Source organism: Lissotriton vulgaris, chromosome 2_1 (assembly GCF_964263255.1).
Source record: "Lissotriton vulgaris chromosome 2_1, aLisVul1.2, whole genome shotgun sequence".
Lineage (NCBI taxonomy): Eukaryota > Metazoa > Chordata > Amphibia > Caudata > Salamandridae > Lissotriton > Lissotriton vulgaris.
Genome location: NC_141687.1, coordinates 2,110,670,531 through 2,110,685,973, shown reverse-complemented (window position 1 = coordinate 2,110,685,973; position 15,443 = coordinate 2,110,670,531). Strand labels below are relative to the sequence as shown.

At 45.2% G+C, this 15,443-nt stretch overlaps 1 protein-coding gene across 3 annotated transcripts in view; it reads right to left on the bottom strand.

The window, feature by feature from the left end:
- Positions 1-2,198, bottom strand: part of MYZAP (myocardial zonula adherens protein) — a 464,263-nt gene extending 462,065 nt beyond the window's left edge. For all 3 annotated transcript variants that reach the window (XM_086958378.1, XM_086958376.1, XM_086958377.1), the window contains exon 1: positions 1,893-2,198. In XM_086958378.1, coding sequence (XP_086814504.1) covers positions 1,893-1,958 — 66 coding nt within the window. In that variant the 5' untranslated portion in view covers positions 1,959-2,198. The remainder of the gene's footprint in view (positions 1-1,892) is intronic.
- Between the last annotated feature and the right edge of the window lie 13,245 nt (positions 2,199-15,443).

The following is a 15,443-nucleotide window of genomic DNA, read 5'->3' as shown; positions in this document are numbered from 1 at the left end:
GTGTCCTTGGGTGTAGTGATGACATGTTTCTGAATCCGCAGTTCCACTGCTATTACAGCAAAACTGGTACATCATTAACAGTGTTTTAAAATCAACATCCAGAAACGTAAAAAGGTAGAACTCATAGTTCAGTAGGTAAATATTGGTGTGCCCCCCCCCCCCCCCCAAGACACTCCCATGCCCCTTTTGCCAGCGGACATTAATTTTAAACATTGGTGCCTCCCGCAGAGTAGAGTATTTTGAAAAGTATTTTACACTTCAAGAGCATGAAGCAAACTAAATCCATAAGCCTTATATGGTCAACTTCTCCTACATGTTCTAGACTTACAAAACCTACCATTCAAGCTTTTCATTTTTGATGCTTTTCGTGGCTAACCCTACACAAAAGGCACACCGTAACAAAGGCCCTCATCACCAGCCGACTGGACTACGGCAACTCCCTCTACCTTGGAATTGCCGCACACCTTCAACAGATACTTCAGACCATACAGAACGTGGCAGCCAGATTCTTCTTCAGCTTTCCCTGACGAACCAACATCACACTCCAACTCAGGACACTCCACTGGCTCCTCGTACAGAAGACATGCCAATTCAAGATGCCGACCCACGCACACAAGGCTCTACACAACCAAAGACACGTGTATATTAACCACCACCTAAACTTCCACCAACTGTTGAGAAGACTAAGCTCTGTTCCCTTTCACTTGCCTATACTCCCCGCATCTTCTGAAGCAGAAGTGGGGGACGCTCCTTCTCCCACATTGCAGCAAACACCTTGTACAGCCTCCCTGCGCACCTTCGGACCATCACCTCACTTCTGGAATTCCGAATGACCCTCAAGACCTGGCAGTTCGAATAAGCCTCCGAGACCTGCAAGCACCTGGATACCTTACCAGGTGATTATCCATAGTTTATAAATCCTGATTAGTTGATGCATAATGTAATCAGAGGTACAAATCAAGAAGTGTAAATACATGGAGGCCTTGATGAGGCTGTATTACAGTGTTTCGGGCCCCTTCGCTTCTCTGGGATTATCAAACATAAATTGACAACAACCCCCTCCCCCTTGCTTCCTCTATGTACAGCCAACTGCACTACTGCAGACTAATTATCCTGGTGATTTCTATACATGGAGCTGCACTAAAACTGCACTAGTTTAGATCTCTTACAGTGCATGTAGAACAGCGTTGATAAGTTTACTGCACTAGATTTAACTGTTACGAACGTGTTTGTGTGACAAGAACACTACTGTACCAACCCCGGCAGGTCATCTTCATTGAATCACTACCTCCATATTGGTAACCGGGTATTTGTTCCTCGACCACTGTCTGTTTCTCTTAAATTTATGGTTATTATGCTGGAAGACACAGAGAATGAACGAAAGTAAATTGCATCTATTGTGGGACTGTATGGTTCGGATCTTTTGTGGTGCAAATTGCGCCCTCCCCGCCTTTGTGCACGAAGGGGCAGGCTCGAGTGGGATACAATAAGGAAGAGCTCTGCCCTAGCAAAAACCACGAATATTTAAGAAGAGATGCACAGCGGGTACCACAGAAAAGAAACGGGGCAACCAGGGCATGTTCGGCAGGAGCATCCCCGTGAACCATGTATTGGACTCATGTTTACTTTGCACTCTGCTGCTTGTAGTTTGAGCGCGCTCAATTTTACATACAATGCGGGGCTTGAGATACAGGAATGTAATTAAAAACGCCTGATTAGTATTCTCATAGCTGAAGTAAAACTGCTCTAGTAATTAAACCCTCATAAAGTGCACGTAGGAAGAGCATTGATAAGTTACCTAAACTAGATTTAACTGTTAGGAACTCATTCTCGTTATAGGAACACGTAATCAATAAACTGAAAAGCTGCGCTCACGGGAAAGCCGAACTTACCCCCCTGCCGGGTTCCAGTGTCTCCGAGGTGGTGACAGTGCTGCTGGTACAGTTATATCTCATCATTGTCCCGCTCGTGGTTGCCAACTCCTTCTAAAAGTGCTGCTGCTTTAGAGCCCTGGCTTCGGAAGAGCTGCTTTGTTTCGTCCTCTGCCCCAAGCGACTTCCAAAGATCCAGTAAGACTTCACCTTTGTACACAGTCCAGCTGTTCCTCACTCCTACGCCCTGAGATAAGAAAGCAGCCCGCGCCCTCCAGCCAGCAACAGGTTCCTTCCCCTTCTGCTTTCTCTGATGCGCGAGGACGCGCACAGCAAGAGGACAGGCGTCGCTGAGCGGGCACGAGCACGTCTGTGGACGCTTTGCCTCCAGCTTCGGCACAGCTGCACCTGGATCACCTAACATCAGGGATGTCCTTCGTTGCCCGGCAACGGCGCGTGTACCTGTGGCCTAGGAGTTACCTCCTAGACCTGTTGTACCGCATTTCCGCCATCGGATTCCATTGCCGTGATGCACGCGAGGAGGGCGGGGCTGGTCCACGTGAGGCCCTGTCAGCCTCACCTGGGCCCTGACAGGCGTGCTTCCTGTGTAATTAAGAGCAGGAATGTGAGACGCGGCCTCCATGGCATTAGCAGCTGCTGTGTGCGCACCAGCAAACTGTCAACACGAGCGGGATTACCTGCAGCCACCCAAGCTCAGAGAGATCACTGGCCATATCATGCACAACGCCCAAGTTTCCTACTTGCCCGGAGCAAAGGGCAGGTGTGAATGCAGCAGGCGTCTGTATTGTAGACTGACAGGAGCAGAACACTCAAGTGCCAAGTTTGCCTCAGTAGTTCACCCATTGCATTCTGATACTCGTAGTCTTGCTAACCGTACAATTCAGGACTGCCAGCATCCGTAGCCTGCAGTGCAGAGTCAAAACTGTGGCTGAATAAGCTAGCCAATATCCGTGAGATGTAATGGCTCTGTAAAAGGAGTATATATGGCCAGTGCAAGGCAGTGTGGAAAAGATGCAGCAGCCATAGCACTTAAGGTTATGCTGGCCCCCTTGCAGTGTCCTGCTACTCTTGTCGTTGCTCCAAGCATATTTTCAGGAACAAGCAGTTGTGAATAGATGCAACACAACAGGATAGTAGTGGAACAAGATGCCGTACCTCGCAAGCAAACAATTTAGTGGGCATGCGATGCTTATAGGCTCGGTGAACATTGATTATCTTAGTACTGGTGCCACTCAGGGTAATACCACACCCTACTACTTAAAGTGCGATTAATACAAAACGGACACAGCCCTTGTGTTGAAATATTTACAGAAAGTTACCCCAGCACTCCACATTGAAATATAATATCTTTTAAGATATGAATGTGTCCTACAGAGAGTATCATAAAACAAGTTGGTTGTATCTAGTTACATGTATTTTAATGTTTCCTGAAATAACTTTGTTTCATTTTCCCAGGGTAAAAATTACAGAAAAAAGCAATTTTCTCAACGGTTTAACAATCCAATTATAGACCTATTAAATTCAATCAAATTTTACAAGAAAATAGAAAAAGTACAAGGACTACACAATGTAGTAGTGAAATTTCAGAGTCCAATTAAAGCAGCAGTGTTCGATGGCACACAACAGCCGACACGTGTTTCGTCACTGAGGTGACTTTTTCAAGGCTTCAGATGTCAAATCTAGAAGTTGTACCGAGTAACATACGAAGCGTATGGTATGGAGAGAAAGAGGTTGTCCAGAGAGCCTCTTCGTAACAGTCTTGGCTGATATTTGTAATAAACAATGATCTCTAAATCCCAATGGTGTAAACGTATCAATCATGTGTAGTGAAGCTACCAGTCAACAGAGCTGGAGGCTCTCTAGCTGCACCCGTTTTATTATAAGAGCTGCCAGGAGTTGCATTGACAAATATAAAGCACTTAAAAAATGTATAGTTTACGGACCATGATAAGTCTCTGGAATTCACCAGTCTTCGCCGCGGTGTGGAAACAATGCCATCAGCTGTCCTGGCACTGATGGTTATGCCAGCACCCTTGCAGTGTCCCTCTGATCTTGTTGTTGCCCCATGCATATTTTCAGGAACACGCAGTTATGAATAGATGTCAGCTGGTCCCCTAGCATGGGTACTTTTGTTTAAAGGGGCCGTCTGTAATAATACAATTTACAGTGTCCTTTCCTCAAATCTATGTCTCTGACTGTGAGATCTCTAAAATTACCTATGTATTACTAAGGGCTTGAATTTGGCTATTTGATCAAATTTACACGGGTGGACATATAGCCAGATTTCAATACTTGTCATCGCCAGGAAAAACCTGGCGGTAAGGAACAATAAAAAGTGCTCACTGCCTCCCATCCCAAAAGTGCTATTTTCTTTTTGAAACAAACCAAACAAATTGTAAGGTTGAAGTACGGCTCTGTCATGTGACGGAGCTGTATGCAAACTTGCAATCCATTGGCAGGAACCGCTGTGAGGTTAGTTCCTGTCAATGCTTGAAATGTCCACTGGGCCAGTGTACATTTAAACATTTGGTGGGTGGCGCCTCCGTGAGAGCAGGTGAGTCATTTATTTTGTCTCCCTGGCAGAGAAACGGACTGCCCACAAAAATATAACCCGGGCCCTAAATGCTGTGAAGGTCTGTTGAATAACCTTGAGTGCCGGAGAAAAGGTAGCTCCTCCTAGTGGCCACCATACCACTTACTAGTGCACAAGTCAAGTTTCTCATTAAGAGTGTCCCAATAGGGAGTTAGGGGGGGCGGGGGCGCCGACCAACGGGAGGCCTCCCCTTCCGGGGGATTTTGGGCCGGGGGTGCAGCCAGAGCCCAATTGAGCTTGTTGGGCTGCACTTGGTCTGGTTTTGGGCTTTAGGAGTATTTAGCCGGCCATCTTGTGGCACTGGCCACCATTTCGGTGGCAGTGACACAACAGCCGGCTGGGTGGTGGGCTGGGGTTAAAAAAAAATTAGTAGTACGGCTAAAGAGCTCTAAGACGGACCAGCGGGGAAGTGGGTGGTCATGGGGCCAGTGGTGGACAAAACAGTATGGCCGGCAGCCTGGGGAGGGGGGGATCCTTGCACGGCGGTTGGTGAGGGAGGACGGGGAGGTTTTCCAGTGGAAGGAGGGCGGCAGGGTGTCAGCGTCTCAGTTGCTTTGGGTCATGAGGTGAGCCCTACGAGGATTGGGGAAGATCCTGGACAGTTTGGGATACATTCATTTCGCATAGGGGCGGCCACAGACGCAGCTAAGAGTGGGTGGGAGAAGGAAGACCTTATGAGTTTGGGATGTTGGAAGTCGGATTGCTTCAAAACATACATCCGGCTGCGGGGCATTGGGGAGGGGGACGCATGATGTAATTTCCTTCCTCACATATACGTCTTTGCAGTTGCGGTGGCGGGGCCTGCCACGGTGTAGGTGTCCATCTTCATCATAGGACACTCTTTTGTCAAAAGGGCAGAACTTTACGAGGGTGCAAAGGGGAATGGTTTTAATTTGGGTTTGGACTCCCAGTTGTTTCGGTGTCATTGGAACGGTAAAGGAGGCATGAGATGGCACAAGCTGATTCCAGCGTTAAACAGGTCCATCAGTAGGGGGATTTGTCCAGATGTTTTGATCACTCTCCCTCACCAGAGACTCAGCCACCGCCAAAACCAACCTCCAGGAAGGAATGAAAGACGTCGCAGAATGGATGAAGCACAGTCGTCTGAAGCTCAACTCTGACAAGACGGAGGTCCTCATCCTCGGACAATCCCCATCAGCCTGGGACGACTCCTGGTGGCCCACGGTGCTGGGCACCGCTCCGACACCCACAAACCACGCACGTAACCTGGGATTCATCCTGAACTCCTCCCTCACGATGACCAAGCAAGTCAACGCCGTCTCGTCCTCATGCTTCAACACCCTACGCATGTTCCGAAAGATCTTCCAGTGGATCCCCACCGAAACCAAAAAGACGGTCACCCAGGCCCTCGTCACCAGCCGACTGGACTACGGGAACACCCTTTACGCTGGAACCACAACCACACTGCAGAACCGCCTACAGCGAATACAGAACGCCTCCACACGACTCATCCTCGACATCCCCCGCCAGAGCCACATATCCGCCCACCTGAGAAACCTGCACTGGCTCCCCGTCAACAAGAGGATCACGTTCAGGATGCTCACCCATTCATACAAAGCACTCCACAACAGCGGCCCGAATACCTCAACAACCGCCTCTCATTCTACAACCCCACCCGCCAGCTCCGATCTGCCAGCCTCGCCCTCGCCACCGTCCCTCGTATCCGAAGAACCACCGCCGGAGGAAGATCATTCTCCTACCTGGCGGCCAAGACATGGAACTCCCTCCCGCACACCTACGACTGACCCAGGACCATCTCACCTTCAGGAAACAACTCAAGACCTGGCTCTTCGAGCAGTAGCAGCCCCCCCCCCCCACCTCCCTCCAGCTCCTTGAGACCCTCACGGGTGAGTAGCGCGCTCTATAAATGTTAATGATTGATTGATTGATTGATTGATCATTCACTTGGGGGAGAATGACCTGGTTCAGTGTAAAGGTTTGGCCCTGTTAAAACAAATGAAGAGGGATCTCTAGGAGATTAAACAGCAGTGGTCAGGTTGTTATGTGATATGGTCAGAATTTATTCCCAGGAGACATTGGCGGGAGCAGCGCGACCAGCCGCAATAGATAAAGCAAATCGGGACATGCGGACATGCAGATGTTTTGTGACAAGGAAGGTATTGGGAGAGTAGAACATCCGGAACTGCGGTATGCAGCAGTCTATTTTTTTAGGGAAGATGGGGTGAACTTGTCCCGGTATGGACTGGAGTTCTATGTTATGCAGATTAAGGAGGTTTTGGACAAGGCACTGGACATGCGAAGGTACCCGAAGCGTCAGGGTCCCTAGTTGGGGGGTCAGAAAAGTCTGAGTGATGTTTTCCTGGGTAAGAGTCGGTAGATCTGTTTACAGTTGCAGTTTATTGGTTGGAAAAGGTCACTCCAGAAACACGCAGGAAGGGGAATTAGCATAGGAAGGTTACTTAGATAGCTAGGTTAGGAAATGTTGAGAAGTTACAAGTTTAATGGGGCTGCAATGAGGACAAATTTGGGGGTTCCTAAATGGTTGCAAAGTGAAAACTTTAGGGGAGGGGATGGGGGGTAAGGAACGAAGAAAATATTTAGCGAGGTTTAGTTTTGTACGGCACAGTCCAAGAAATTTGTTTGTACAGTGCACCTGTCTTCAATAAAGCAGCCTTTTTAACACTAACAAGCTGGTCTGTGCTGCACCCACTCTTTGACCCAATAGGGCTTTTGGGGGACGGGGGGGGGGAGGGGGGGGGGGGGGGGCGACCAACGGAAAGCCTGCCTCTCCTGGGGGATTTTGGGCAGGTGGTGCAGCCAGAGCCCAATTGGGCTTGTTGGGCTGCACCTGGGCTCGTTTTCAGCTTTAGGGGTATTTAGCCGGCCATCGTGGGGCACTGGCCACCCTTTCGTAGGTAGTAACACGACAGCCGGCTGGGAGGTGGGCTGGGGTTAAAAAAAATTTGGCCCACCCTCCCACCCCGTTTTTTCCTGGGGTTTTTTGGCCGGATATAGGCTTTTGGGTACTGGTCAATGGTTAACCATTTTCTTTTAAGGTGGTCGGTTTTTGTTGGGCACAGCTGCATCAGGTGGGCAATGGCGTAACGAAGGTTGAGGGGGCCCACCTGCAAAGTACATGGTGGGGGCCCCTCTGAACTCACTTAGGAACTCTCAGGCCAGGGTACTGTGCTGAGGTCCATCCCTGAGGTCGCCCCCCCCCCCACATTGTTATGCTATTGCACCAGTAGTCTCAACACTTCACTTCATTATCACAACAGAGTGTGCCTGTCCCTACGGATTTAGGCCGTTTGGTTTGGGGTCTATGGTTATTCAAAGGCTGATGAAGATCCTGTTTAAGAACATATCATGTGTAGTATACTTGCAGGCTGATATACTTGTGTGTGGAGAAGAAGCAGAAAGATGAAAGGTTGACAGAGGCATCAGACCTATTAAACGCAAGTGGTTTGACTCTAAAGAAAGATTTAAAAAAAACGGATTTGCCAGGTACAATCCTGCACATCATGTGTCAATAAGAGGAGTGGAGCCAGATCAGTGCGTATTGAGGGTGATCATAGAGGCTTCATGGCCAAACAAGGAGAAGTCGCAGGCCTTCATTGGACTGGTTGAGTACTATGCGACATTCATTCCTTACTTTGCTTGTAAGATATCTCATTTGAAGGAATGTTTGAAAAAGTATGTGGAGTTTGTGTGAAACTATAAATGTGAAGAGACTTTGGTGGTGATCAAACAGGGGATATCAGCTGCCCAAACCCTTAAATCTTTTGACACTCATGATGGTTGCAGTATCACGATGACTGGCATACGTTGTCTGGGTTTGGGGTGATCTCAATGGAAAAGAGAAGGAATGGTCAAAAGAATATTGCAGTGTTTATATCAAGATTGTTATCAGGAACAGAATCTCCAATCTTGTATTCTGTGATTGAAAAGGAGGTGCTACCAATGTGGCAGAGTGTTCAGTATTTCAAAACATATGAGTTAGACACACAGTTAACATTGAGTACTGATAACAAACCCCTAGTAGAATTATTTAGCACCGAAAGTGGAAGGGCGGCAACACTACACATTGCAAGATAGTAATATTTACTTATTCTGGAATGAGCTTCAATATGCCCTTGGAGGATAGAACTTTTTAGCCAATTGCTTCTCTCCAGTGCCACTAGGTGACAATGAGCTAAGGGGAAGTATGGATGCTGAATGCAACAAGGTGGTATGAATAGTAAGGTAAGTTTGCACAGTGTTTGAGAGTGCTCTAAGGGAAGAGGATCGGAAGAACTAAATTGAAGATGATGGGGTTTTAAGTCAGGTAAAAGAACACAGGAATCACTGGTCTGGTGTGAAGCATTTGGAGAGTGAACTAATGGCATATGGTCAGATTGCCAATTAGTTGACATGTGAAAGAGGTCTGTTAAGATTGAAATGGTTACTTCTGAAGTAATGCTGAGAAGAGAACTAGAGCTGGCACACCAGGGTCACATAGGGATTAGGGCCATGATGTAGAAACTCCATGAAGTTCATTTGAGGCCTGGGATGCACAAGGGTGTGGAGCACTTTGTGAGAGACTGCAGTGTCTGCATATAGAGAGACAAATCTCAGCATACCATTCAATCACTAATGGTACTGCTAAAGGTACCAAGCTGCCTCTCTCAAAATTAGCTTTAGACATAAGCAGACCATTTGGAGCTTTGGGATACACTACCATGTATGCTATATGGATGACTAACTGTGTCTCCAAATGGCTGGAGTTAAGGTTTGTGGAGAGTGTGCATATTAAGTGTGTCAGGATGTTTTTAATAGAAAGGGGGATCCTGAAGGGCTGTTCGTATATTCCGAAATGGAAATGAACCTGAATTTGATTGATGTCAAACATGTCAAAAACCATTAGAACCATCCCAAGATGAATGGTCTTGTGGAGTGCCTCAACCAGATGGCCAAGGAACAGTTGCAATTGACCCTGGTAAATACCATTAGGTGGGTGGAAACTGTTGTCAGGGACAGTAGCTGAGTGTAGGACAAGATTTGATAACAGGGTGTGTGTTAGGGATTCTGCTGAGCTCGGGATAGGGCACGGATTTTGCTATCTGCAGGGACAAGGAATTTCCAGAGAAGGTGTTTAATATAAATAAGAGAGTACATGAAGGCTGGAAAGGAAGCATGACATTCGCTGAGAACTGAAGCACATTGGAACAGGCAGTGATTATGAAATTAGAAAGGACTCAAGGGAAACTTTGAAGATACCACAAGTACAAACAGCAGGAAGGTACAAACAGGGAAACAATAGACAAACTATCTAAACTGATAGTTTGCGTGCGTGTTGGAAGCGATCTCTCTGTGAGGTGAAAACGATTTTAAAAGAAATAGATGAATATCATAGAAGCAGATTAATCTCAGAGTTCAGAGAGACACCCAGCAGCTCCTATGGAAAAACTGGGGGGGTCTCTGTGGAAGAGACACAAAGCCTCAGAAACACACTGACTCTCTTGGCTTGTTGACAATTGATAATCAATAATATAATGCAAACACAAGAAAGGATAACAGGCAACAGAGCAAGGAACAGCAAAACAGAAATTGGGCTCAAAGTAAAGCAGGACTTGCATCAATCAATGTCAAGAACAGGACTGGCATACACAGAAATATAAAACAAACACAAGAAAGTACACAAGGAAACAGAACACCAAAACAGAAACAGGGCTCTGGGAAAAGCAGGACTGGAATCATGACCAGGAACACAGAACACTGAATAATGAACATAAGACTAGGAAACATCTGCATCCTAACAAGGCAGGACAGAGATATGGAGAAAAACAGGGACACAGAAGACAAGGCAAGCAGCCTACATGAATCAGGATAGATTAGGAAGAGGTCAGACAAGATTAGGAACAATGGCTAATACAGAAACAGAGAAGCAGGATAACAATATAAAGGAACAGGTATTACTAAGTAGCTAAAGACTGAAAAATTGGCTAAAAAAAATAAGGTAAACAGAAAAGAGCAAGCCTGGAAAAACCGCATCAGGACTGCAACAGAGCACAAGGAGACTCAAAAGACAAGTCAGGTGGGAGCCACTGCACTTTAGGATCACCAGGCCGAAATAGCAGGAGGAGAGCAGAAGAGCATATCTGCAGACCGAGTGTCAGATGCTAGAAATAAACCAGGTGCAAACAATTGGGGAACCACCAATGAAAGGAATGCTGAACTGGGACTTGAGAAAGGAAAGACCAGGAAAACCAGGAAGCACAAGACAGGAAACAGGAAAGCCTGGAACAGAGTACAGATTGGAGACAAGAGAAAGTGAGAATTGCAGAATGTAGGTAAACCAGGCTCAGAAAAGCCACAGCATTCAGGATTCAGACAGAACAAAGACTCTTCAGCAGGACATAGCCGAGGCAAGGTTTGGCGACAAAAGGACTACTAGAACCATGATTTATTATGACTGTGGAGAGAAAACTGGTCTAGAGCGTCAAGTAGATACAAGAATGTGAGGAGTAGGAAAGAGTTATGTTGCATATAGGTGTTACAGCTGCTTCCCACAGTGTTTACATGAGACCGCCTAGAGGCTGGATGGTAAAATCCTTACAACTGGGTACAATAGGTTGTGGGCAATCAGGAGCATTCTCTATACCATTTTTACCCTACTTGGTGGAAGAGTTGCTGGCTCGACATTGAACAAGGAGTAGATAGAGCACACAGAAATGTATGTTGATGGTTTGTCTCATGTGGTGGATGTGGGGAGTGAGGTGAAGAAAAAGTACAGAGGAAATATGAAATGCAAGATGAAGATGTAAGTTTGAGAGCTTGCCAGGGTTAAAACGTTAGGGCATGTGAGGATTCTGATGTATCTTCAAACTAAAGGTTCCTTACCTGAGCAAGTGCAGCCTGAGGTGCAGAGCTGGCAGTTTACTATTGCACTTGTTCCTAATACAGTACACTTTTATCATCCTGAAGTAAACCTATGGCTAAGTAAAGTGCATTTGTACCTAAATATATATTCCAAGTGAATGTTGAAGTAAAGATAGGTGATGACGATGAAGTAAGTGCATGGAGAGGTATTTGTTGTGAGGTAAAAAAAGATTGAATGACATACGTCTATGTTTCATGCTCCATTCAAGAGGATCCTTGTTGAGGCAAAATCACTACAGTAGTAACTCATCAGAACAGGCCCTTATTTTATTGCACAAAACTGACTCGACTGGTATGTGACTGACACCTCGCTGGCCGTACTGATCTTCCAAAGGCAGTCATTTCTTGGGAAATTCCTGAAATTCCTGGCAGATCATTCTGCTATTATGAGAATTATTTGATATCAGACATTCACTGTGCTATAATAACCCAGATGGGGATGAGCTTTTCTAGATAGCCTTGGTACAGAGGTGCAGGTGGGAGATGGCATCCTCTCACCCAAACATTTCGAAAGAAACTCCCAGCTGTGACAAGACAAATATCGGGGCGACTGTTAATAAATGATTATAACACAAGAGGACTGAATGAAGGTGTAGCCCTTAAATTATGCGGCCGTATAAAAGGGAGTGGGGGGGGGGATAAATGGGAGGGGTGAGCCAAAGTAACAAAGATGTCATTTGTTTTACAGCGGGCAAGGATAAAAATATCTCTGGAGACATGAAACAGATTTTAAGGGGTGGCACTCGGATAGGCCGAATGAATTGCAAAGAGGTAATATGAGCTGTGGGTCCATGCTGCAGCCCTGATAATCCACGCAGGTAGCACAGTTCTGCCAGTTCCATATACTTTAAAATGTAAATGCCATTTGCTTGAATGTTTGGATTAAGGATTGGGGCACAGGAAAGAATGGCTTTAAAAGGAATTAGCAAACAAATAAAAAACATTGCCTGGGATTTTTAGAGACAGGTATTTTCCAGATTGTTCCTGTGAGCTTACTACTTTTATTACTTCCATGTGTTTCTGTCTCCTAACCTAAGTTTTCTTATATAGCCAATAGCAATCATTCAAATGCTCACTTTCTATGTTTCCACTGATGCTATCTTGCTCCCTCCACCTTAGACTATCAAGAAGTGTTTCACAGTAACAACCTTTGAAGCTCGACTCCATGATTCTACGTTCTTTTCTTGATGTTATTATGCTATCTCAGAATTATCCTAAGCAGCAGCGGATCTTGTCTGGTTCTGAAGATCTTGCTTCTTCAAATACATTTTGTAAAGCAGTGCTCTCCAATCAGGTGTGTTTTAAGTACCTGACGTTTTCAAAATTGTGGCACAATTTACTGGTGAAGGAATGGAATATTATGAAACATATTCTTTACCATTTCTGGCCATCCTGAGTTTAACTTCTGCTAAGCCTTTAAAATGTTCTACCTGCCTTCAGGTGTCTTGTGTGCAAAGATCAGTGTTCCCTCACAAGAGGAGAGGCAGAGCACCTGTGAAGAATGTAAGGATAAATGCTGCAATTTATTGGTTATGTCGTGCTGATGGGTCTTGCGTAGTTCCATGTGATGCCTATTTGCTACATCGAGGAGTTGGATGAATGACACCAACATGACTTTGTCTTAAATAAAATGAGTATTAGAACATGGCTTTCAAGTGATCCTGATGAGATCCTTGTTTTGGAAATAATCTCGGTGATCTGCTATGATCCTCCAAAATATGTATTCAGTCTAATGTATTTCAAAGGAGATTTCAAGTTGGAATGTTGTTAGAATGTTATAAAATTGTCATACCAACTTTGACGGGTTAAGAACCATGAACGTCAGCAGAAGGAGTTACAAAGCAGGCACCCAGTGTACACATCTCCAGCTATGTTCTTGTGTACTTGGTTTCCTGGCTCACTGTGTTTAATATGTCATGAGGTAAGCCAAATGGCTTTCAATCCACAAGCATCCAGATGCCCTTCCTCTGTGCAACACTTTTTGACTCGCACACAGCACTTGACTTCACAGTTAAATTTGCTTCATTGAACGCCTTACTCTAGGTTCATGCTGATGAGCTTCGGAAGAGTACAAAGGGAAGCAAGTAATTTAAACATATTCAGCCTGTCTCTTTAGAAAAAATTCAGCCTGCGGCTTACATGAGAGAGCAAGCAACAGTAGCAATTTCCGAGGCTTCAGTAATGCCACAGGGAATGCTTTGGGCATGTTCTCTCAGTTGAGCTGTTCGGAGGGGTTATGGGTGTGAAGGTTGAGCAGTATGACTGAATCCCAGCTTAAAGTGGACCTCCCATGGTCACTTAAATCTAGGAATAGTTGTGCATTGGTTACAAAAATACCACAAGTCCCATCATCCATTGAAGGTTTGCAGTTCAGAGGCAAAAGTGCCCACTCGCCACTTTAGTGCATTCCCAACCAACAGTATACCCAGCCCTTAATGGTCTTGTTCTCCACACTGTTAGAGATTGACAAATTAATCTGGCATCCACCTTTTTTCGAGGCAAATTTACATTATTATTAGAGTTTGTAACTCTTCTCCCTCACGAGGCCCAATACGTCTTACTCATCTGTGCCATAATGAAGAAATAATGTTAAAGTAGGGCTGAGGCTCCATTTCTATTGTTCAATGAGTTTTATGGTAAATACGTTAGGATGTTCCATCAATCAGAAGTCAACTGTAGAAAATCACATTAAAAGGGGACGTCACTTGCTGGATAAAGCATTGCATCCCTGGAATGTTGCACTTTTGATGAGACTTCCCAAAGGCCCCTCTGCCCCCCGCCCCCCCCCGACTAGGCATCAGTGACATTAGTAACCGGAAATTGAGCCGGTCAGATGTCAAAGAATAAATATGTTTAATAAGCCACCTTTGCGGATGGTCTAGGACACCCGTCAGTCACCACTCGGAACCTCCCTTCATCATTTGGGGTTCCTCTGAAAAACCCACACACACACAGGTGTCTTACTATCAGCAAGAAAAGGCAACCGAGATGGTAAATGGTCCTTTCTACTGGGATAGAAGGTGGTGTGGTCTTTCTACTCTCATAAAGATGTTGAATGGTGCAGCTGGGGTGACCAAAAAAAAAGTGCAGTGCAAATGAAAAGTAAAAAAGTGTATTAAAATTGGATGAGGAAGTATTGAACTACTTTATTCAGATGATACTTGCTCTACCAATATTAAAAAATAGTCAAGACAGGTTACAAAAATTACTGTCTAGATGTTGTACAAGGTCGACATGTTTCAGCAATTTATTGGCAGATTAGCCTTTGCTTTCTTCAGGACCCACAACAACGACTATAGCTACTGCAAATCAAGGTTAACATATATAGTGTAACCAACTGTGAAAAAATGAAAATGAAGACTGGCACAGACATCACCTGAGAAGTCTAGGTGTCGCGTCACGTCTTCTCTTACAATTCATGTGGTTCACTAGTAAGAGTCAGAAAAAGAGAGTTAAGTGCGCAAGTCTCTCAAACACACAAACATATACAATAAAACACCAGGTCATTTCTTATTGAACCTAGGTGCAGCCTAGTCCAGGCTGGCAAAGTGCACTCTGTTTAGTAGTGTTCTATTAAAATCTCCTGGGATACAATTTGATGTTCCACACAAAGAGAGTAATGCATCTTACCGAGATCGTAAGAAGTGAAGACCTCACCCCACCTGGCAGCGGCTCAGGGGTAAAGTGAAGCACCGCTCTGTATTGGGGCAAGGTAGAAAGGATCAAAATTAGGCACAAAAATAGTGGCTCAGGGGCTATGAACATAATGACAAATACAGAAACAAATACGTTATGATGCATTCATGTGTAAATACCGCCTTATATACGATTTAAAGAGGAACTGACATCTTGAATTAGGAAACTTGGAGAATATGAAGAAAGGTTTCTGCTGCGACAATCAAGTAGAAGCAGCTCTCAGTAAGCTAAAATAGTTGTTTGTTCAAATGCCACTTTTGCAATATTTTGATACTTCAAAGAAGTTTATTGTGGAAACAGACATTTCTGAAACAACAATTGAAAAAGTTGTGTTTAAAAGAGCAGGAAGATGATAGGTAAGA